At 33.3% G+C, this 23,302-nt stretch overlaps 1 protein-coding gene across 5 annotated transcripts in view; it reads left to right on the top strand.

Annotated features, from left to right (window-relative positions):
- Window positions 1-23,302, top strand: part of Pkn (serine/threonine-protein kinase N) — a 48,909-nt gene that overhangs the window by 7,897 nt on the left and 17,710 nt on the right. For 4 of the 5 annotated variants that reach the window (XM_069042564.1, XM_069042545.1, XM_069042554.1 and 1 more), the window contains one exon: window positions 17,618-17,945. In XM_069042564.1, coding sequence (XP_068898665.1) covers window positions 17,618-17,945 — 328 coding nt within the window. Of the gene's footprint in view, window positions 1-16,164; window positions 16,313-17,617; window positions 17,946-23,302 lie in introns of those variants that run through there. The other variant, XM_069042558.1, reaches the window with a different exon arrangement.

The raw sequence follows: 23,302 nt of genomic DNA, 5'->3' as shown, positions 1-23,302 counted from the left end.
CAAAATGCTGTAAATGCTGTAATCCGTCTAAAAGGCACATATGACTAAACTGTTAAGGTAATTTTACATCACTCTAAATTGTTTCCGACGCAATAAAACGGTGTAAGACAAATGGTACCGTTAATAAGATCGTCGGGGAAAAAAGAAGCAGGACAATAACTCGGCAAACGGGAGATGACAAGATTGCACTACTGCCAAAAAATGATCTGCTTTGAAAACATGTAAAAGTGGATCATTCGGAGTTGAAAAATATCAGGTTGTTCCATGACAAATGTAGGTTTTCAAAATTGTAACAGTTATCTAGCGATTATATGCCGAAGACAACTAACAATCACTAGGCGTCATATCCGTACACCTATGTCATCCGTTCTTATATAATTTGAGGTTTTAAATTTCGGTTTTCTCATGTTTTTTTTTTGAAGTGATATCGGAGAAAGGAGATTTTCGATCGGTTTTTCGTTGTAAATCTATGCTGGGATAAACTGCTGTCGAAACAACAAGAAGAATTAATTGTGCATTTGAGGAACGTTAAACCACAAAACGTATCGTGTAATGTTAATTAAATTAGATTTTTTGTTCAACACTGTCAGAATTTGAAAATTTTTTCCTGTGTGAACGGATTTTGATAAATGTCACAACTTGTCAAAACGAAACGTCAAGCTAATTTTAAAGATTTTAGGCGATTTGTAGCCTTTGCGGGGCTCGTCGAACAAAAAAACGTTCGATTCAACTCGTTTGTTTGTAAATTGGGCTTTTTTTGGCATGAGTGGGCCACTTTAAAACGCGAGTAAAACGAATTTATTTTTTTGTGAATTCGGTGAAGTAACAGATGGATATCTTATTTTAATCGAAACTAAAAAAAAATGTCAAAGATGGCGGCAATGTGGGCATCTGTTACATCACTGAATTCAGAATAAAACTCTTTCCAAAAATATTAAATTTGCCCCCCCGTGCCATTAAAAAAAATTAAGTTAGCCGTGTATCTTCAAAATAAGTGATGTTAAAAAAATTTAAAAAAATCTTAAATGACAGAATTTATACACTTCTAACTATGTGCCGCTACATTCCCCATACTCAAAATGCATATTTGCATACTCCTTAATAGAATATTCGGGCATTTTAAACGACTGTAATCTCCGCAGGCGATGGATAAAAGATAGATCAAGTCAAAATGTAGACTTTGACAGTAGTCAACTTCGAATCGTTACCAAGCAATCATTTTTAAATCGAAACATGTAATATTTCAGCAGCCCAAAACAGCAGGGAACACTTTTATTTTCTCAAAACGGTTTAATTTATTCAAAAACGATATAAACGTGTCCGTCTACATTTTCCCTGATAAATTCACCCTGAAATTCTTGGGAGATGATTCCCTGACACCCTATATAATAAAAAACATGTACAGTTGCGTAATTAAAATTTCGGGCAGTATTGTCAATGTCATGATAGAAACTCTAAAACAACCTTTACGTTAATAACCGTATTTTTTACTCTTCTCATGTTTTTGTCTTTTTGGCATTAAAAAATAGTCATTTATGGCATAATAACGGGTAGGCAACATATCAAAGCGATGATTTAATTACACTCAGTGCAACTAACTGAAATCTCAAAATTCAAAATTGGTTGGGTGACTGACAGAAAAGTTTAATTTTTGAATGTCAGTCATGATGACAGTAGAAGGTGCTTTACAGAGATTTTGTTGAAGTGACAGAAAAATACTGCCCGAAATTTTAATTCCGCAACTGTACCTACAGTCCGTTCATAAACTTTGGAATAAATTCGATAAAACTAAAGTAAAGATAAAGTATTAATTTCTGAGAAAAATCCTCGAAGAGGTCAACTTTAAAAAGTACATATTCTGTATTTTACTTATGTTGACAGCTTTTCATCTCCTTATAATGACGTCATCAACATTTTTTTTTTTAATGACAACCCCCACTTTTTTCTTCTCTTTTTGATAGAGCTTCCTACTACCAAAACTACCTAAGTGATGAATGAAAAAAATTGGTACCTCATACATTTTTTTTTGAGAAAATGACAAATTTTGATTCGAAAATTTAATTTAATTTTTAATGTAAAAATTTTAATTGATCTCAAGCAAAAACAAACAAACATCTAAGGTTTACAATAAAATTTATCGCAAATCAAAAAAATTTATTTGATCTCAAGCATAAACAAACATCGAAATTTCACGCAAATCTTGAAATTCCCTCCCGTGAGCCATTTGGCACACACCGACACTTCGTACACTTTCTCAATATTGTCAGGGCTTATTTGTGCCATTTCAGCGCGAATTCTCTTCCTTAAATCTTCTAAATTGTTTGGTAAAATAAACCTTCGATTTTAACTAAACCCTAGAGAGAGGGAGAGAAGAGAACGGGGAGAAACATGGAGCGAAGACAGCAGGGAGATGGATGAAAGAGAAATGGAAGGGGAAAGAAAGAAAGAGAACGAGAGGAGCGGGGGAGAGAATCAGAAAGCCCGTAGGGCAAATAAAGCTCACTTAGAGCTTATTTGATCGAGATGTACATGGGGAGGAGTTAAGAAACTACGCGAAGAAAATAGAGGGGGGTAGCCCAATGGCGTATCTTTTTAATATTAAATTTTTATCCACAAAATTGTCGACTTTATAATGCGCGAACAAAACAAAGGATTTTCAGAAAGCAAACTGGAAAACAAGAAGTACAAAATAAATACCATCGGAATAAACATAAAAGCCAAGAACAATTCAGAAGATAACACAATGAAAACAACCAAAAACCGACACTATACTGGGTTCCCCAAAATTCGCGGAACAACTCAATGAGGCAATGTCAATTCATCTTAGAAAATAACGAGAAAAATAATTAAAAAATTCTATACCTCTTAGATTTGAAGATATGGGGGCCCAAAAGATGCAGCTTTGATCTCATTTATTTTAAATAATAAAATTTTATTTGACTATTTGTCTTTTACTAGCCAGTGGCCTAATAATTTTGAACGATTGTGATCAGGTTTGCAATTATTTTCTTCATTATTTCCAGCATTTCCAAGTAGTAATTTTATATTCGTTTTACCTCAAATAGCATACGGCAACACGGCTTTGATTTTTCCCTCTCATTTCCATGGATACAACAAAAACGAAGTATTTGCAGACTATTGGGATGCATAGAATGGTATTAAATGTTGCCACATTTAGTGTAACGAATAGGTCCATATCTTCTACAAAAAAGAAGATTGATTTTTTTAAACATTTTTAGCTGATCTCTTAATGACTACTTAACAACGTACTACTACGTTGTTCCGCGAATTTTGGGGCACCCAGTATACGCCGCTGTTCATGTGACGGTAATGCGCATGCGCCAACTCAATTTGGTTTCTGGGGCACTTTTATGGTGTGTACATCTCGATGAAATAAGCTCTACTACCACTGAGAGAAGACGGAAGGGAGATAGGATGGATGGATGAAAGAAGTATGGAAGAGGAGGGAAACGATAGAGAAGGAGAGGGGTGGGGAATAGAAGAAAATTGTTATTTTAATTTGTTTTGGAATTGTAAGTTTTTTTTTTTTTAGACAAAACTGTACACAGGAAACCTTTAAAGTCCGTGGGGCAAAATAAAGTCTATACATATTTTAACTAAACCCATAGACTAAAAGCTTATGTTGGCAATGTTTTTTTTTGCCCAAGGTGGAAAAAGATCCACTTTACTCCATACAATCAGAGAGTAAAGTTGCTCGTTGTATAGAGGTCGTGCAAAAAATACATTAAAAATTAAATTAAAATTTTGAAGTAAAATTTGTCATTTTCTCAAAAAAATTGTTATGTAAGGAACCAAATGACGTTATTTAAACAAACTGCACCTCACAGTATGGAATATTTGAAAATATCGACCTGTCCGAGCGATTTTCTTAAAAATGTCACATAACGATAGTATGAATTTTATTCCAAACTTTATGAACCCACTGTATGTTTGCTTGAGTAAAACGAAATTTCCCATTTTATTTAACACTGCCATGTATAGCTTACTTCCAGTGTCATCATATTTATGCAATATACCAAATTTTAATTACACCAGCGTTAACTTTTTAAATTTTACCTCGTAGTAGGCGTTGAACAGTAGATTGAGCTGCAATTTAAAAAAACACCCGATACATCTGTGAATGATTTGATACGTGATTTTAAAAGGATCATAAAAACAACCGTGAAGAGTATTATTATCTAACTACTCCGTAGGTGTGAAACTCGACAAACTTAAATGTGTACGAAATTATAAATTAAATATTGTGATAATAAAATAACGAGTAAATAATGAAATTTAAAGACCGTAATAAAACTTTATGCAGAGGAAGAAAGTATGACGATTGGGTAACATTTGGTGTTCTTAGGAATTGATCTTTAATAGATACACCTTACATATTGTACGAGGGGAGTATGATAAGTACCCGTGTTTGAAGTCCAATAGCGTCACTGATGTCAAATCTGTATATCATCGTTTAGTGTCATCTGTCAAACAACGAGTGTCAAAATTTCAGATAAAATCATTGTGTATTTTTGCTTTAGTAGCTGTTGAAAGTGAGCAAGTTTGAGTTTGTTGTGACTATGGAGAAAGTGCAGTACCGATCGGTGATCAGATTCTTGTTTTTGGATAGTAAAATATGTTTGGAAATCGAAGATGACAACCATCAGATATTGGTTCAATTAATTCAAGCATGGTCGTATATCCGTCCTAAATGAAGAGCGTTCAGGTAGCTCAATTGAGGTGACTACGGATGAAATGATCCACAAAATCCACGATATCGTAGTGGCAGACCGGCGAATGAATATCAGAGAGATTGTTGAGATCGTAGACATCTCATCTGAACCTGTGCAGAATATCGTGCATGAATATTTGGGTATGACAAAGCTATAAGATAGCTATAAGATAGGTGTCGCGTTTGCTGACTGTGGACAAGAAGCGGAATCGAATGACCACTTCTAAGCAGTGTTTTGAACTGTTTAAGCGCAATCCAAAGGAGTTTCTTCGCCGTTTCGTAACTGTTGATGAAACATGAATCCAACATTACATGCCAGAAATGAAAGAAGAGTCAAAACAGTGGACGTCACCCGGCAAACAAGCACCAAAGAAGGCAAAGACAGTTCCATCGGCTCGAAAGGTCATGGCCACCATTTTCTGGGATTCAAAAGGCATAATCTTCATCGACTATTTGGAAAAGGGAAGAACGATCACAGGGCAGTATTGTGATCAATTATGGGGCAACTTTGACGATGTATTGAAAGACCAAGTCAATGCGCCGGCACACCGATCCTTCGTTGCCGCAGCGAATTTGGTGGAATTGGGCTGTAAATTGCTTTCACATCCACCGTATTTTCCAGATTTAGCCCTCTGCGACTTCTTCCTGTTTCCAAACACGAAAAAATGGGTCGGTGAAAAAAGACTCGCATCGAACGAGGAGGTCATTACCGAAACTGAATTTAGCAGAGTTTAACTAATCCTATTTTTTGGAGGACTTGAAAAAGTCAGAAAGACGTTGGACCAATTGTATCGAGTTAAAAGAAGACTATGTTGAAAAATACATCGGATTTTTTTTTTAACTTTTTGCTTCTTGCCTAACACGGGTACTTATCATACTGCCCTCGGATATCTGATTTTATTTCATTTCGTAGAATAAAAATGCAAATAACACATTTTTAGATAACATAGTTTAACCCAATAGAATAAATATGGAGTAATTCGATAAAAAAAGGATCCGACATCGAAAAAATCTGGAATTAATTTTTTACAGTACATACATGCAATTAGAGGAGTGTGGTATACAGTGTGTCCCCGGAGAGGTGAAACAACTCTTACAAAACATGAAAAATTCCCTATTTAAATTTTCATTTTTTGGGGTTCAGTCCTGCTTGGTTTAAACTAATTTCTAACATAATTTTAGTTCTGAAAAATCAAGTATGCCTTGGAAATTAAAAAAAAAAAAAACTATTTTTCTGTAAAGTGCCTTTTGTGTGACAAATACGACAAAAAGTTATTAAGAAAAGTTGTTTGGAATCAAGACCCTTATACCAAATTTCAAAATCATCGACCAACTCCGATTTTTCATTTTTTAAATGTTTATTTCACAAATCAAAGAATTTTATTTTTAACAGTTATTTTATTATGAGTAAAAAAAAATTCACACTAAACCCCAAAAATGAAAATTTAAATCGAGAATTTTTTATCTTTTACAAGTCGTTTCACCTATCCGGGGACACACTGCATATGTTGAATTAAAAAAATAGAATTGATAATATTAACGTACCCAGGGGAAAAACAACAGTTTCGTTATTTTTATTCAAATTTAAAGAGTTTAATCTATCTACAGTTAAGAACCAGATAGAAAAGGAAAATCACCTGATTTGTTTAATAAACTCTGTCCACTCATAGATTGCTTGACATAAATGTTACTAAAAATGTTCACTTACGCTATAACAAATAGATCCGGCGGAAATTTAAAAAAATGGAAAGAGCATGTTTACATGTGATGTTTTATTATTATTCTGCATGTTTGCACTTAGGAAAGACGAATGAAAACTTCAGTACAGTAGGAGTAATATATTAGGTTTTATTAATACAGGGTATTTCACGAGTGATAATGTGCCCGACGGAATAAAAATGCAACCCACAATACATTTTCGAATTTCCGAAAAAGCTGGCTATTGAAATTAAAATATCCAGCTTTTTTCGGAAATGGCTAAACACAAGCAAGAGATTTTTTAATATGTTAATTATTATTATTTAATGCATGAACAAAAATTACCTCTGTATCATTTTCGAGGCACTCACTTCACTTCACAAATTTAAAAAAATCAACAAAAAATTGCAACGGAACAGATCAAAACGAATAACTTTTAAAACCAGAGAATCGCAAAACAAAACTCTAAAGATGAAAAATCGCAAATCTAAATGCTTAAACCACTTGACAGAGTTGACAATTTCAAATTTGAAATGTCATATAATTTATTTCTCGCGTGGGTTTTATAACAACCAATGAGAATCAGTGGCGCGAATGCTTCAAGATATTACCAACACAATCTATGATACTTTCTTAATATTTTAATGTTATGTTTTGGGAATTTTGTTATCTAAGGATATTTAAAAAAATGCATTCTATCAGTGGACGTAGTCTAGAGTAAGATGGGACAAGAGGGGATAATTAATTAAGATTTAACTAAGACTTAGGCCCGGTTTATTCACCTTCAAGTAAATTTATCTGGCCAGTAGTTGCTATGATTTAGGATCTGCTATTGGTAGATCCATAGTAATTACCGTTCAAATAAAGTTACTTGAAGTTGAATAAACCGGGCCTAAAACACAGATTTTCTACCAGTGCGACAAGGTGTGGTATGAAATGTGTTATCATTATTAATATTTGTCAGGTTCACAAAATGGACCGACATGTCTAGCTTCATGTCTACCCCTACACAGTTAACAATGGGCCCATTTACTACATATCTGACACCGTATCCACTATTCGTTTGACTGGAGATAAAGACCCTTGCAGTATAACCTCGGAGTGTTTATATTTTCATTTGATCGGTGCTCAGAAAATGTATTATTTCTAGCGCGATTATTTGGCTGTTTGAACGTTCCTACGAGTATTTCCATTTTATTTTAATTTTTTTATTATGCCTCATCTTGCTGCCGCGGATGTTCCAAAAATCAAATGGTAATGTTTATACACAACGTTCTTTGACCTGTTACGAGATTTTCACCTTATTGCCTGTTGTATTGTGCATTACAGACACCCATAATCAATCATCCCCAAAGTACAATATTTTGCTAAACTGTGCCACGCACAACATAAAGACAGAAAATAATAATTAATTCGCGCAAAATGGAACTTTTTATTCTGGCGCAACGAAGGGTCCTCCCGTTTTGTTTCACCTTCCCCTACAACCATTTTTGGTCGTGCTCATTTGGGAAATTTTTTTCATACATGAATTGTTTGCAAGAACTGAGGAAAAGCAAGTCTCTCCAAGATAATAAGGTAAAAATAACTAATTGACAAAGAATTCATACAAGAAGGCGTTTCCCATGTACACTTGCTTTCAAAACTTTCGCGTACACATTCAAAATCAAGTAACAACGATTTTGCAAAATTTAAGCAGTGTGAACGGGTAATTTTGAGATTAGGGGTGCGTTTTTTTGCAATCTTCTAGAAGTTAGAGATTCTTCCAAAAGAGAAACTTCTCACAGTCGCTAAATCGGACGTTTTTTTGCTGCATTCTCTTTGACAGTCCACAGACACACATAAACTCATTAGTAATAAGTGTTTACTTTTTTGCCATGAATAATAACAATAACAATATGATATTATACAACATGTTAAACAAAAGGCAGCTGTGATTCTGCGCAGAGGATGTGGCTAAATGATCATTTTTGTCGTTTCGGTTACACTATTGACTCTTTGCAACCTTGCAACTTTCCTGCTTTCTCTGCCATCTAATTTGATGGCAGAAAAGAGAGATGCTCGGAGAGAATCTTCCGCGACCAATAAAACGACACTTCTGATAGTGGCAGATTCTTCCGTTGAGCAAAAAAACGCACCCTAGGTTAAAGGTGACATTGACAGCAATTAAAAAAATTATTATCGGTCTTCTACTCACGGTTCCTTCTTGTTTTCCACCTCTTCTTTACTTATTACCTGTAGAACAGTGCTTTTATTTAGCCCATTATGTGTAGCAACCCTTCTTATGGACCACTCTTCTTCTAATTTGGAAAGCATCAAAACTTTGTCTTGCTCTGTCAGTCGAGTCATTTTGACTTTTTAAAAGTTTAAATGTCAGAGTTGATTAATTACAGCCCTGATTTAAAACAGCGAAAAATAGGTGTACGCGAAAGTTTTGAAAGCAAGTGTACGTATTTGACAGTCTCTACAAGAAATTTACAAGAAATGCATTGTAGTTTCGACGTTGATATGTATGTATGTATTTCTATATTAATTTTTCAAATGTCTTTTTTATCAGTATAGGCATTGTATTATACTTTTTAGAATTTGCGTCTCTAATAGGTCTATTATTGTATTTAATTTGGAGTCGTTTATGGCTATCTATTAAAGCACTCGTAGTTTAATAGATCTCTAAGAAAATTTTTATCAATATTTCAGTGTATTATTGTCATTTACACCAAAAAACTTCCAATATGAACATTAGTTCAAACTCTCCTTTTTAACATTTGTTGCAAATGTAGTTGCATCCGTTACCTTGAATTACCAATTAATACAAAATTCCCTAGAATTTGAAAATTTTATTTTTTTATTTAAAAATTAAAACAAGGGTGCAAATTCTAAAAAATAACATTAAAAACTCGTTTTATAAGGGCATTGGCGCACTCGTCCCATAGAAAACTCCCCTACGGGTCGTGCGCCAAATCAACCCTTATAAAACTCGTTCTTTAATAAACTATTAGTGGGAATATGTAAAAATGAAATTTCACCCATAATGGTTTTAGAATAGAAACTTCAAACTCGCCTAAACACTAGCAATGCACGAAATGTTCGTCACCTCTACTGCAAAATAATTAAAAAATGTTTGTAACAAAACAATAAAATCATTGTAATTATGTACTAGTTATTATTGCCAAGCTTGAAGTCATCATCAATCAAGTGATAAAAATTCTAGGTCAGGGAAAATTATAGGTTTTCTTAATTGCGAAAATATTTTAACTCTGTTAAACACACATTACTTTGTTGCTAATGTTTTCTCAAATGTGTTTTAATCGTGAATTAAGCCAGTGTATAATAATGCAAATTATGACTTAAGGCCATCGAACTTGATGTGTGTAGGTGATTTAATGTTGTAAATACGTAGGACAATTACATTCTCACCTTATCGACATGGGTGTCACGACTCTCACGCCATGTGATTTAAAGCCCTGGAAAACAATAATAATTTGCTATTGCAAATCGTCTTCGTCATTAACCCGTGAGAAGTTGCGTTGACAAGCAGAATTGAGTTACTCAGATTGAAAGTAATCATAAAATTCCACATAATTCCAGTGTTGTGACGGTGGCAAGGAGGTTTCACACAATGGAAATTGTGTTGTTTTTGTTCTTCTAGTGGGTCGTTGTAATTCGTGTTGCTATCACTTCATTAATTCAGTAATCTGGGCTGCCGATCGTAATGAGAAATGCGGGCAAAAGAAAATTTTATCATTTCAGAAGTCGTTTCAGATACTCTATCTTATCCAGTATCTGTCATCGTGTAAATAAATTTCCACTGTTCTGTTTCTTGTCCGTTCTAATAATCAACACAATAACATTGGAAGGCGTGGCAATAAAATCTGTTATAAGCCAGACTTTTTTACCTCGTTTTACTCTCTCCAATTCATGTTATTAAAGAAAAACGCATAGAGCCGTTCGTTCATTCATAAAACTGATCGACATGTTATCATTAACAATTGAACAGGTGGTTAGCTTTGTTCTGCGCAGCGCGAAGTAGTAAGTGAGTGAATATGTAAAGATAAATACATATTTGTACGATGATTGATAGATAGATAAATATCAAGGTTTAATCAATTGGAAATAGATCATCGAGTTATGTGACAATTATCATGAACATTTGGTTTAAGTTGAGGGTCAATTAATCGATTATTCATTGTCCAAGAATTTTCAGTCGTGTTATCATCTGATTTATGTTTAATAATACATAGTTGAATTGTTGCCTCAACTGAGTACGATCAATTGCAGCTTGGGAAAGGTCAGTTTAATTGGTTTTCGGCAGAATTTTTGTGAGGTCAATAGTATAGTTTATCATACTGATGTCAGTTTACACACGAATTAATTTGTATTTATGTATTTTAAAAAGCAAAATAAATCCGAAATGACTGTGTAAATGGTATTTAATACGGTGCCTGGTTTTGAAATTGGTTTTTAAATGTAAACCTGCGTAGGACTTTTGTAATCTTATTTGTTAGAACTGTTTTCGAGTTAGTGTTAATATTAGCAGTGTTGAATTGACCGAAGGAAACTCTCCCTACACACACGTCGACTTATTTTTAAAACATGCGGTGATGCAAGTAAACAAGATACATTTATCTGCATGATAATAGTAATGTAGATGGCATCTGTTAAGATTTACTATGCAGGTGTTGATTTTTACTATCGTATGGTGGTTTATGTTTAAACACAATTAGCAAACGAAAATGAGGCGAGTAAACCTTACGTGGATTTATTCATACATAAAGTAGGATAAGCGAATGAGTTATACCAACACTAGAAATACTACTTGAATGAGAACGAGGGTCAGCAGTTGTGCTCTTGACCTCGGCCTTTTTCTTTTTATCTACAATTTCATTAAATTTTTACGGTTTCATTGAAAATGCTTAGCATTTCGCACCGTTGCGTCTACAAAGACCAAGGTTTTTTATCTTGAAGTTCACAACAACGACTTGTCATTTAGACTTGATCCACAAGATCAGGATTTTATCGAGTTGTGGTTTTCACATGTGCTTCACAATAAATCTTTAGTTTTGTAAAAATTGAGTTAACTTATTTTGCAGTAGGAAGAATCTTAAATTATTATTATCGAGAAACCGAAAAACAGCCCACTCATTCTTTGGTTGTATGTATTCAGTTTGTTTTTCTCAAACTGAAAGTCATTCTGCATTCAGTTTTCTTATTCCTAAAAGGAACAACCGCAAGCATTCTAATCAGTTTTAATAAAGATATTTTGTAAAATTCTCTTACGTTTTCAGTTAGCTGCGAATATACAATCTGACCACAAATAATACATAGCACACTTTCTTACTTAAAATTTTTAAATTATTTATTAAAATTTAACATAAAATAACATTTTTAATTTACAATGCGAAAATTTCCGATAATAATGCGGAATCTGGAAAAGTGCCCCGAATGCTTGCAGCGTTTCCACGTTGAATGGCAAGGGAAATCCTCTCAAAAAGGAATTTCTTAGATTTTGAATCCCCTGATTCCGCGATAAGTCGGTCTCCGATGACATTAATGAAATCTATTGTTTCTTTGCACCAAGGGCCTAAGGTTTCAAAGGCTAAACCTTTAAATATGTAGTTTGACGAAATAATTGAACGATATTTGTTATGTTTGCGTTTGCAAGCCATTTCAGCGGCAAAACCTGATACTTCAGATGTTTTCAATACGTAACTGTCTGCAAGTGTATCTACGACAGTAACGTCCCAAACCAAAGGTTGACCTTTATTCCACGGTACTAAAGTCATCCCATCAGGGCGTTTTCCGTCATCACGAGATAGTCCGTTTGGTTCTAAAGTTGAATTAACATGAATAGAAGTCAAAGACCGGTTGATAATAGAATTAATTTCAGTGTGTCTTGAAAATCTACCACTGCTTTTGGAACAACTTAGACCGTGAATACCAATTTCATCAACTTTCGCATTGCATTTGCAAATATGAGGTGTACAAAGATTACAACCCAATCTTAAACCAATACAAACTTGGAAGGAAGTGTTATCTAAAAGAGTACCAATATTAGGAGAAGGTATTGCATGTAACCAAGATCCTGATTCTCTGCATTGCAAAGCCTTAAAACGAGCCAAGTCCCTAGATGAATTAAAGATTAAGTCATTGTCAATTATTCTTTTGATATTGATATTATCCCAATTCTTCTGAAATTGTGGAATTGTTGGTCTTTCGTTCTCATTTTCTACATCCCAGACTGCTAAAGCTTCATCATAATGGTGAATAATAAGCTCATTATCCTTTGAATTTAGTAATTGAGAAACAAGCTTTTTAACACCATGAACTGAAGATAGGAAAGCAGGGAGGCAAATATCGGAAATGCGGCGAATTCCCAGTCCACCAAATCTAATCGGTAAAGTGGACTGACACCATTGTAAATCAGTTAAACGTAAATTAAGTATTTTTTCTAAAGAAGACTTTAAAGAAGAATCAATGGAATTAACGTAATTAGAAAATTTCCAAAAAGGAGTTGTTCTTAATAAAAAATTAAATTTTGGTATGAAAAGACAGTTCTTGATTAAGGTATAAGCCACGTGTCTGCTAAGAAATTCAGCTTTATTTAAAAGATTTTCAACTGTAATAATAGTTTTTTCGACAGTGTTTTTGAAGCCTTGGTCAAAGATTGGAGAGCCTAAAAGAGATAAACTTCCTCGGTCACAAATTTTAATACCTGGTGCTAAATTTTGAAATTCCTTTATGACTTTTAAATCTGTGTCTCCAGAACAGCTAAAGATCTCGCATTTGTTAAAGTTTAATTCAAGACCAATTTTTCTGGATAAATTGATAACTTTCTTAAAGTCGGACAAAACTACTTCTGGGTAATCAGCTAGGGTTCCATCATCTAAATACCAAATATTCAGTTCAGAATTCAAAGATAAAATAATTGGTTGAATGGCAAGACTAAAAATCATAGGACCACAAGGATCTCCTTGTTGAGCTCCAACAGAAGAAGAAATTAAATGATCACCAAAAAATAAAGTTGAAGGATTCCTATAGCATTGATAAAGATAAGGGTAAAGAAGTGGGGTATGACATTGGACTTCTTTTAGAATACAATCTCGTTCGACTGAGTTAAATGCGTTTTTGAAATCTAATTTAAGAACAACTTTGCTACGGTTTAGGTCGTTATTCACAAAGGTACGTGTAGTATGAATTGCTGCTTCGCATCCTAGCTTAGTTGCCACTCCAAGTTGGTGTGGAGATAAATACGAATTTACAATATTACGACATTGAAAACAAGCAAGCTTTGAAGTCAATCTTCGTAAACAGTTTCCTATAGCGATTGGTCTAATTCCTCCATCTTTCTTATGAAGGGCGCATAAAGACGCACCATATAATAAATGACAAATTTCTGAAGGAAGTTGGCCAGACAATAAAAAATTGCACAGTTTTGTTAAAGCTCTTAGTGCCCGCTGACCTGCTTCGCCCGCTGATAAAGATATAATATCTTTTAAATATTGTGGTCTCATGCCATCTAAACCTGGTGAAGAACCGGCAGGAAAGGAATTGATAGCTTCTCGAACGTTTTGCTCATTAACTATTAAAGAAAAGTCTCCCGTTTTGAAAGCGTCTGGAAAAAAAAGTTCGCGAGATGGTGAAGGATGCTTTTTTTTTAATTCTTCAGCAACATCTTCATTGAATGAAGCTAATGAGTCATCCGAGGACAATAATTTAACAGCTCCTTTGATATCAAAATCGGCTACTTTTGCTTCCACTTTCTTAGCTAGTGATAAATGTGTTCGTCTCTTAGAAGATGTTCGTATTTGAGGTACTTCAAAATTAGAAAGATTTTCTTTTATATGCTTATTCAATGATTTATCAGATTTCTCGGCTACATTGAAAGCTCTATAAGAGAATAGCAAAAGATCCTCAAATGAAGAGATTGATTTGGACGAAAGACAATTATTAATAATTGAACTTAATTTATCAGCAGCTAAATATCTACAAGCTTTAGGCAATCTTCTAATAGTTGGTAGCTGCTGTTTTAAATTAATAAGCAATTTTGTGATAGAAACCGTTGAAGAGAAATTAGAAGAAGTTGGTAGGTTACTATTTGTATGATACTTATCTACGTGAATTTTCAATCTGGTATTATCCTTAAAAGATTTTCCAGGACACAAATTACAATTTAATCTTTGTTGACCACTAGAATGATTATCTTGAGATCCGAATTGCTTCTCATAATCCGTGCAATTAAATGAAGTGTTATTAATTTCTTCAGTTTTCCTTCTTGTTTTATTAATTTCTGAAGAAAATGATTTTGACGAAAACGATTGGCTCATTAGTCCATGAATCCTTGATCTATGAATTTTAAGGCCCTTTTCCTTTTTGAAATCTCTGTTGCAGTCTTCACATCGAAAAACTAATTTTTCTCCAGAAATTTTATGACACTTTTTGACGTTTCCGAATTTATGTTCAAGATTAGCGTTCGAAGGACCTGCATCAGTTAAATCTTGATCACTTATTTTCCAATCTATTGTTCGTAGACGAAATCTTGTGTCTTGAGGATATTTAAACTCAAGATAACTATTACTTTCTTCAAGAGAATTATCAAATGATGTTGACAGACGCATGGCACTCTATTAATTAATCTCTATTAATTATCGTTTTATCACAGTTAATAAACACCAAAAATCTGTATTTTTCAATACAAATTGCAAATACGTCCGGTTTTAGAGATAAACAAAATTTGTGAGGGTAGAATTTAGCCAACAAACCAACCTGAAAATGTGACATTTAGAATTTGCAGAATTTATTCTACATTTAAAGCGGCACATTCAAAATTTGACAAGTTTTCATAGCAAGCTGGACCCGACAATCATTTATAGATACCCTGTAATATTTTAGAAATGACTAGATGTTCACTTTTTTTTGTAAAAGTTTATTGGCTAATTTATGATTCCTAAACAAACCCTTCAAAACAGATTAATGATTTTCAACTTTTTTTACACTAGATTAATCATTGCTGATGCCAAGTTGAAGTTATTTTTTACCAATATTTTTAGAACTTAATAAACATGAATAGATTTGATATTTGCAATATATTTGAAAGTACCTACGTAGTTTTTCAACGTTAAGTAAAGAATTTATAACAAGCAATTTTTAAAAAGAATCTGGGTTTTTTGGGCGAAATTTGAACCGCACGAGTTTATTTGAGATACCAAAACAGATCCCTCCGCTTGATGCAAAAAAGCTCGAAGCTCACACCGGAGGTGTTTGTGAACTGTGATGAACCAATGCCAGTGATACTTTCTAAATTGAAAATACCTAAATTGTATGGTAGCAGACAGCTTAACTGCCTTTTAATGACGTAATAGATTCGGATCTTCCTCATTTATATTAGCTAGTACGGTTCATTTAATGGAAGTAATTTGCGTAATTTAGAAGCCCATAAATAACTTTTTATTATGTGTATTCGAGTGGAGGACTGCATGTGGTATTTTATTTTCATTTTTTCGCAACATTTTAATAACAGGAAATCGATACGTATAGAAATAGTATTGGATGGTTGTTGAATGGTCTTTACAAAGTAACTGTAAATTTAGTAGTAAATAACGGCTGTCATTGAAATTTTAGCACTTTAAGAATTAATTATGGATAATTGTGGTGTCAAAAGAACAATGTAACGTACTGTGTACATTGTGTGTTTGTACTATTTTTATCTGTATAATAATTATCGTTATCTTTTATCTTGCAAAATTTAACAATATATTAGCATCAGTCGTGTTTCTGGCTCTGGGAAGTTAGTGGTGGACGGTTTTAATCTGTGAACGTTACATTTATAGACAAATCGATATAATGTGGATATGGGAAAAAACCTGTGGGCAAGATAACTATTTCGAAGTTGGTATCGTTGTTTGCTATAAGTATTTACTCTGCAGTAAACGATCCAATCGTTAACCTTGCTCGTGATCAAATATTTAATTTCCCCAACACACAACTAACTGGTACAGACAAGATCTGACTTACGAAAATGTTTTGGAAGATTTATTTTCCTGTTTTCTGTTCTCGTGGTCGCCGTAAAAATGGGAATCTGTAAAATGCCGGTTTGGGTGGACAGTTTCGAATCGTATTTAGTATTGATCGGAGAAAGATAACATATTTTGATAATGACGCAGGAATAATTCGATGATCTATCTAATAACGTTGGTTCAGTTTCCAAGATTTTTTTTCGAGTTTATTAAAACGTACAGTATTGTTGTATATTTGCCGGTTGCTTCACAGGAAGAAAGGCCAAACAAATGAAAATGCAAAAGATAAGGGGCACCTCGTGTGTGTAAAATGTCGGAAGTACTGCTTGCCTTTAGCATGCTGTTTCCTTTGCGGTTTGTTTTTTCCTTTCTTTGTGTAACAAAAGTTGTTCAACTTTTTTTGGAACAGTTTTGAAAAGTGTTGAAATATTCATGTTCAAGGAGTGTTACGCGTTTAAAACTTAAATTTAATGTTCCTCCCGTGACTCTTTATTTGCAGCAATAAATTTTTGTTAGCTCTATTTCTTGGGTTGGAGTGCACATAATTTCAGAGTCCAGAGAAAATGTTACATTTATTTTTTTTTCGTCCTCGTATTATTTTTAGTTTTAACAAATCTTGTTGAAGCCTACGTTGTCGCCCACGACAAAATTCTTGTGTACATTTTGAGGTGACCATAGAGGAATATTCCCGTTTTGGTAACCGAATAAAGTGGGTTGATTATCATCCTCGACAAAAACATGCCTTATAAACTTTCCTTTTTATCACGATCGAATTTTCTCATTATTTCGATTGTCGTGGCTACTGTTGATGCTAATGATTAATAATTTATGCGCCAAGCAAGGAGGAAGTCTCATGTTATTGTGCAAGAGTTTTACTCGAAGTGAAACAATAACATACGAAACTGGGTTGTGTCCAAAATTATTTCCTTTCACAGTTGGTCTTTAAATGTATGAGGAATTTAATGACGTATTGTGTAACTTTAAACAATGTAGTCGGTTATGATATTATCTTCGGTGAATTTTCTTGAGCGTCTGGTGCGAGTGTGGGACGAAGACCCACAAATTAGCTGCGAAGAGCGTTGGCTAAAAGCGAACGAGTTCGCTTTCGCGAATTTCGATTTCTGTAACAATTTTAATCGAGATTGTTTCCCTCATTTGAGTATTTTTTGTGTTCCAGGGCGACTACATAAGACACCCAGTCCTCTATGAGTTGTCTCACAAATATGGCTTGCCCACCGAAAACATTTCGGATTCTCAGCTGTCGAGCAAGCTGGAAGAGTTGAAGGAAATTATAAGAAGAGAAATTCGGAAAGAATTGAAGATCAAAGAGGGTGCGGAAAAATTGAGGGGAGTTTCCACGGACAGGAGGTCTCTTAGTCACGTCGCCACCATTGTAAAAAACTCCAACTGGAAACTAGCCGAATTAAAAAATGAACTCAGCGAATTGGAGTCACAAATTATACTCTCTCAGGGACAGACGCCATCTACACCATCATCCAATGGGGGTAAGGAGACGCAACTAATAACAAGTCGATTAGCATATTTTATTCTACTGGTATTAGGAAAGTTGGACGTAATTTTTGATCTTTCTAATGCGTCAGTGTCAATCACCTCGAGAAAGTTGTCACTCATGTCTGCTTATTTTTATGTACGTAAAACTATTGAAAAAACAATCTTGGATTTACGTTTTACGTGAGCTTTGTTATGCAAAGTTGCATGAAATTGCGTGACTATTTTTTAATAAATAGATGAATAAGCGGAAGTTCAAAAATAAATGTTCCTTGGTGGATGTGGTAAATCTGGAAACATCGAAACGAAAATACACATTTTTCCGTCTTTATTAATTTTCGGAACAGATTTGTTTGGCGAGCGCGATTATGATAACGAATTGAATTGATTTGGTGTCATGTAATTTTTATGATGCAGGAAAAATAACTAACAATGAAAGCAGTCACGTGGATATGCGTAAAACTTGTTGTTTTAGCGCATATTTTGTATAACTCAGTTCCATAACAAAATGTAAATGTACATTGTGAGGAGAAACAAGTGAAGAATTTAAAAAGTTGTATCTTACTGTTATTTTGCTACTACAACATTTACAATTATTTGCTATTGTACCTACAGCAGTTTTTTGTTTATCTTGAAACTGATTTGTTAAAGGAAAATTTTGTGTTGTCTACAACAGGTGAACTGAACGTTAGATAAAAACCTGATCACAAATAACAACGATGAGATAATATGTATGTATATGTCTGATATTAAACAAAAATGGAGAAGATAATGGGAAATCCTGCTAGACACGAGCAGGAATGTTTTAAAAGAATTACATTCATTTTTTTTTTGTGTGTAAACTAATGTAATAATACAGGGTGACTGACGAAAAACCTTTGATGCTGTATCTTGCCTATTTTTAATCCGATTTGAATAAATGACACATCAAATGAAATAATTTTGCAAACACTTCAATACCAACTAAATTTAAAAAATCTTGCGTCCAGTTTTTGACAGATGAACATCAGCTTCTTTTTTTCAAATAGCACTGTACATTTTTTTTTATTCACTATTGTAGAGATTTGTCTTCTGAATATAAAAATGCAAAGAACTATACCCATTCATTAAACAAAAGTAAAGAAATTAAAGAGTAAATGTACAAAATTTATAAATCAAGTGACCAAAATAAACTAGAGTGAAGTTTGTTCTAAATGCTCGAAATTACTAAGTAAGCTCTGAATAATTGTCATTTATCAAAACAGTTTGATAATAATTATAATAATGTTGCTGTGGAAGAAAATTTCCAAAGACGATTGATTTAGTGTTAACGTGTGGTGCGGCATTTTTGGAGATAGAATGGACTAGTGGGTCCCTTTTTTATTGATAGCAGTCTCAATCAAACAAAATATCATATTATTTATTATCAAACGAAATAAGTCACTTTCTGGATGAGATACCATTAGCAGTGTTGAATAGACTCATGTTTCATCAGACGGCGCCATACCACATAATGCACGCAAGAATTTTGTATCTTTAAATCATTTAAATCATTTTGGTGAACGATGAATGGGTGCCCATGGAGCTATTCGATGGCCCGCTAGATCCCCAGATTTGAATCCATTGGATTTCTTTATATTCATTCGAAACTTTCGAGACAATGTTTATTTGACCCCACCAGGTACCCAAAAAGAGTTAAAAAAAAAGGATAATGCGAGTATGTCAGGAAAAACCCGAAATTTTTTACTGAATGCAAAGGTGGGCATTTCTAGAAGGTATCGACAGTGTCTGCTGCAGCATTGAGGAAATTTTGAGCAACCAGAATAGATTTTGTATTGTTTACAAATTTGATTACATACTTGATTTTTGATTTTCAATTTTTTTCATATATAATACAATAAGTGGTCTAATTTTTTCGTCTCCTTCGTCGACTCGTGTAATTTTCGTTTGACGTTTCATTTTGACATAAATTTTTTCGCTGAAAAACCACTAGTTGTTTTTTCACTCTGCTCGGTGTTTTTTCACTATAAATCAATTTGATTGGTTCAAATTTGAAAAATGCTGCAATTCGATTGGTTAAAAATTTTCGAGTTGGATTGTCAATTAAAATACATTTTTTGTTTTTTTCTTTTAATGTACGAATATTCAGAAGAAGATTCTTCATAACAATGAATAAAAAAATATATAGTGTAATTTGAAAAAAAAAAAAAAGTTGGCTCTCGTCTGTCAAAAAAAAAGATGTCGAAAAAAATATCGAATAGGATAATAATGAAGTGTTTTTCGAACTATTTCATTTGATGTGTCATTTATTGAAATCGGATAAAGAATAAGTAAGATACAGCGTCAAAGGTTTTTCGTCAGTCACCCTGTATGTAATTGGCAACAATACGGGTTTGTTTAGTGGTACATATTATTAAAAGAAAAAGTCTGTACCTTCAAAGCAATCGCTTGCTAATGAAAATGTAAACCAAATTAAAGGAAATAAAAAACTTATTCTGTAAGGAAGAGTTGTGCTTAAAATGTAATTTCTGTTGTATTCTTCATTTGTTGCACGTGGTAAACGGTGTATGTACATACTATCTCTTAAAGTTGCATTGTCGAAGAGGGCAGGTTGGAAAAATTACATAAACTAATAATAATGTTCTGTGAACGCGTCATAAACCACGAAGTGGAAACCACAGTTTATATTCGAATTTGAAATATAACAGTGTAAATGTTAAAGTGTATTACTTTAAACCGAAGAATCAAGTACCGGTCGTTCCAATTGACTAGTTCCTAATCGTTATGTCACAATGCGAAGACAGGGAAATTAACTTTGATTACGAACTATAAATATATCCTAATTACAGTATTACGTTTTTTATTATCTACATAGAGTGATTCATTTCAATTGGATGCACACAATCAAGGTCGACAACGACATTTGGCTGCGACGAAAATGTGTATCCTCGACGAAAATAAGTATTTTTTTTTTTACATTTACTACCTCTTAAACAAGGTTAATTCAGACAAATCATGATCGCAGTAAATTAGCAGTTCTTTGTTTTATTTTTCTGAAATAGAGTTGTTAAATCCCCTAATACATAGGTACTTCGTTAAAAATGATTTGGCAAAAAATGTGTAGGTAAAGTTTGTCTAAACATAAGTGAATTTTACGGTTTTAACAACTCAAGTACTTTATGAGGGATGTTGTAAAAATGGCAATAACCAAATCTGCAGCTTTTCGTTTAACAAAGACAGGCACGCGTTTCAAAATTTACGACAGGGTAGCTAAATATTCTGTTGTGATGGATTTGTCGTGAACAACCCTAAAATCCCTCATAAAGTACTTTAGATGTTAAAACCATAAAATTCACTTATGTTTAGACAAACTTCAAGAACTTGTTTCTCATTTGAATTACGCAAATTATTTCTGAAATGCATCTTTACCAACAACAAAACGAAATTTTAAATGGTCATTTCATGCTCTATCGACGAAAGAATCTGAAAGTGGCCGCAGTATTTAGATGTGCATCCAACCTACCCACAAAATCAACCTGAACACACATCCAAACGAGATTCAGTGACTGGAGCGAAATAAAATTTCTGTCATTAAATTTTTTGGACACACTTAATGAGGCTGTTCGAAGAATATATTGTACGGCTTGACCACCAGCTGATACAAGTTCTTTTTCTAAAATTACGGCTCAATTACGAAACGCCAAAGAATTTTAGTTGCACAAAAAGTTCTGAGTTATTGAGAATAATTCTCGTTCCCGTTGAAAAAAAACACGGTTTCGTTCAGTTGCAGTTAAGTTGTGTTACTTTTGAAATGAAATGATTGAGCAGATAATGAGTGGTGTGATTTATGTGAATTATTGATTTTAAAATTTTTACAAAATCGGGTAATCAAACAACAAACCTGTAGAAATATAGCTACTAGATAAATACAAAGCTAATTAGATCAACAACTATAAGACTTGACGCTACACTCTGGTGGATATCGGTTTACCATGTTAGAAATCTGATACTGAAATGAATCCACTAGGTGAAAGAAGTGGATTTTAAGCTTCCAATGTCTTGACCATAAATTCTGCATATTTTTAAACCTTAACTTTCCTAAGAATTGATGACAATATTTCTTATGGAATATGCAGCTTTCTCTGTATTGTTGAAAGTTGTTTCAGATTATAAAGTTCGATTCATATTCTTTTAATTTTTTCTCTTATTTTCTCCTATTGCTTAATTAAAAAAAAAAAAAAACATCAATTCAACAATGAATACAAGAAAATTTCGGTACGTTAGACAAATTCTAATAATTAAGAATAAATAATAACACATGTACTTAATAATAAAAAAAATATCCAATATCGAGTGTTGAAACTAGCTGTTGTACTAATTTATTAATATGTAACTTAATTAATAAAGTAATACCCATGTAAAAAAAAGTTTAACAGTGAAATTGTATTTCAGCCTTTATTTATTTTTAGGCACAATTATATATAATTAATTAATTTATTAGCTGCTTCTTGAGATTTTGTTGGAGACAGTATTCAAGAAAGTAACCTTACGTTTTGTTAAAATTTTGTCCCAATTTTCAATTGTTGCATTATTTTCGTAAAAGAATTACATAATTTAAATTTTGTGCCCAGTATTTTTGAATTATCTTATCCTTCCTCTTTCGATATTTAAAATATTCATTTTCTTCGATTGCTGTAGTACGAGGGGAGATTTTTATATTACACAGTGCTGCAAAATTTGATTTATAAAAACCTGTTTGGTTTTAATAAGATTTTTAAGTCTTTTTTAGGATGCTGATTTCAGATATGAACTTAATTTTTCTTTATCACGTAAGAGTATTTTGGAAAAAAATGTTAAAATACGACATAGAACACCTAAATAAATTTTGATTTAAAATCGGCAATAATCGTAAGAAAATGAATAAGGTATACTTTTGCACAAACTCCGTTATATTTCTTTGTTTTTTCTTGAACATTGAGATAAATTTATACGGTCTTTTGTCGACATTTCAAAAAATTTTGTAAATATTTATTTCGACAAGGTTTCTTTGTATAAAGAAACCATCGACAATAAAACTGTAAAAAATGAATTTAAAATTGCAGCAAACATTTTTTTTAGTCAAAAAACTTGAGTAGTGAGGATAGATGAAAATTTTTGTTCTAGCTCAGTTTTAACGTCCAAAACGTCTACTCTCTCCTTGGGGGGCTTTATTTGAAGTCATTCGCAAAGTTGCGTATGCGCAAATCAGCAACATGCGAATGGTATTGCGAACGGTCGCTTAGCGATACCATTCGCATGTTGCTGATTTGCGCACACGCAACTTTGCGAATGACTTCAAATAAAACCCCCCTTGTACCAGATTCAAATAAACGAC

The sequence above is a fragment of the Tenebrio molitor genome, chromosome 1 (assembly GCF_963966145.1).
Source record: "Tenebrio molitor chromosome 1, icTenMoli1.1, whole genome shotgun sequence".
Lineage (NCBI taxonomy): Eukaryota > Metazoa > Arthropoda > Insecta > Coleoptera > Tenebrionidae > Tenebrio > Tenebrio molitor.
This window is presented reverse-complemented; position numbering and strand designations above follow the sequence as displayed.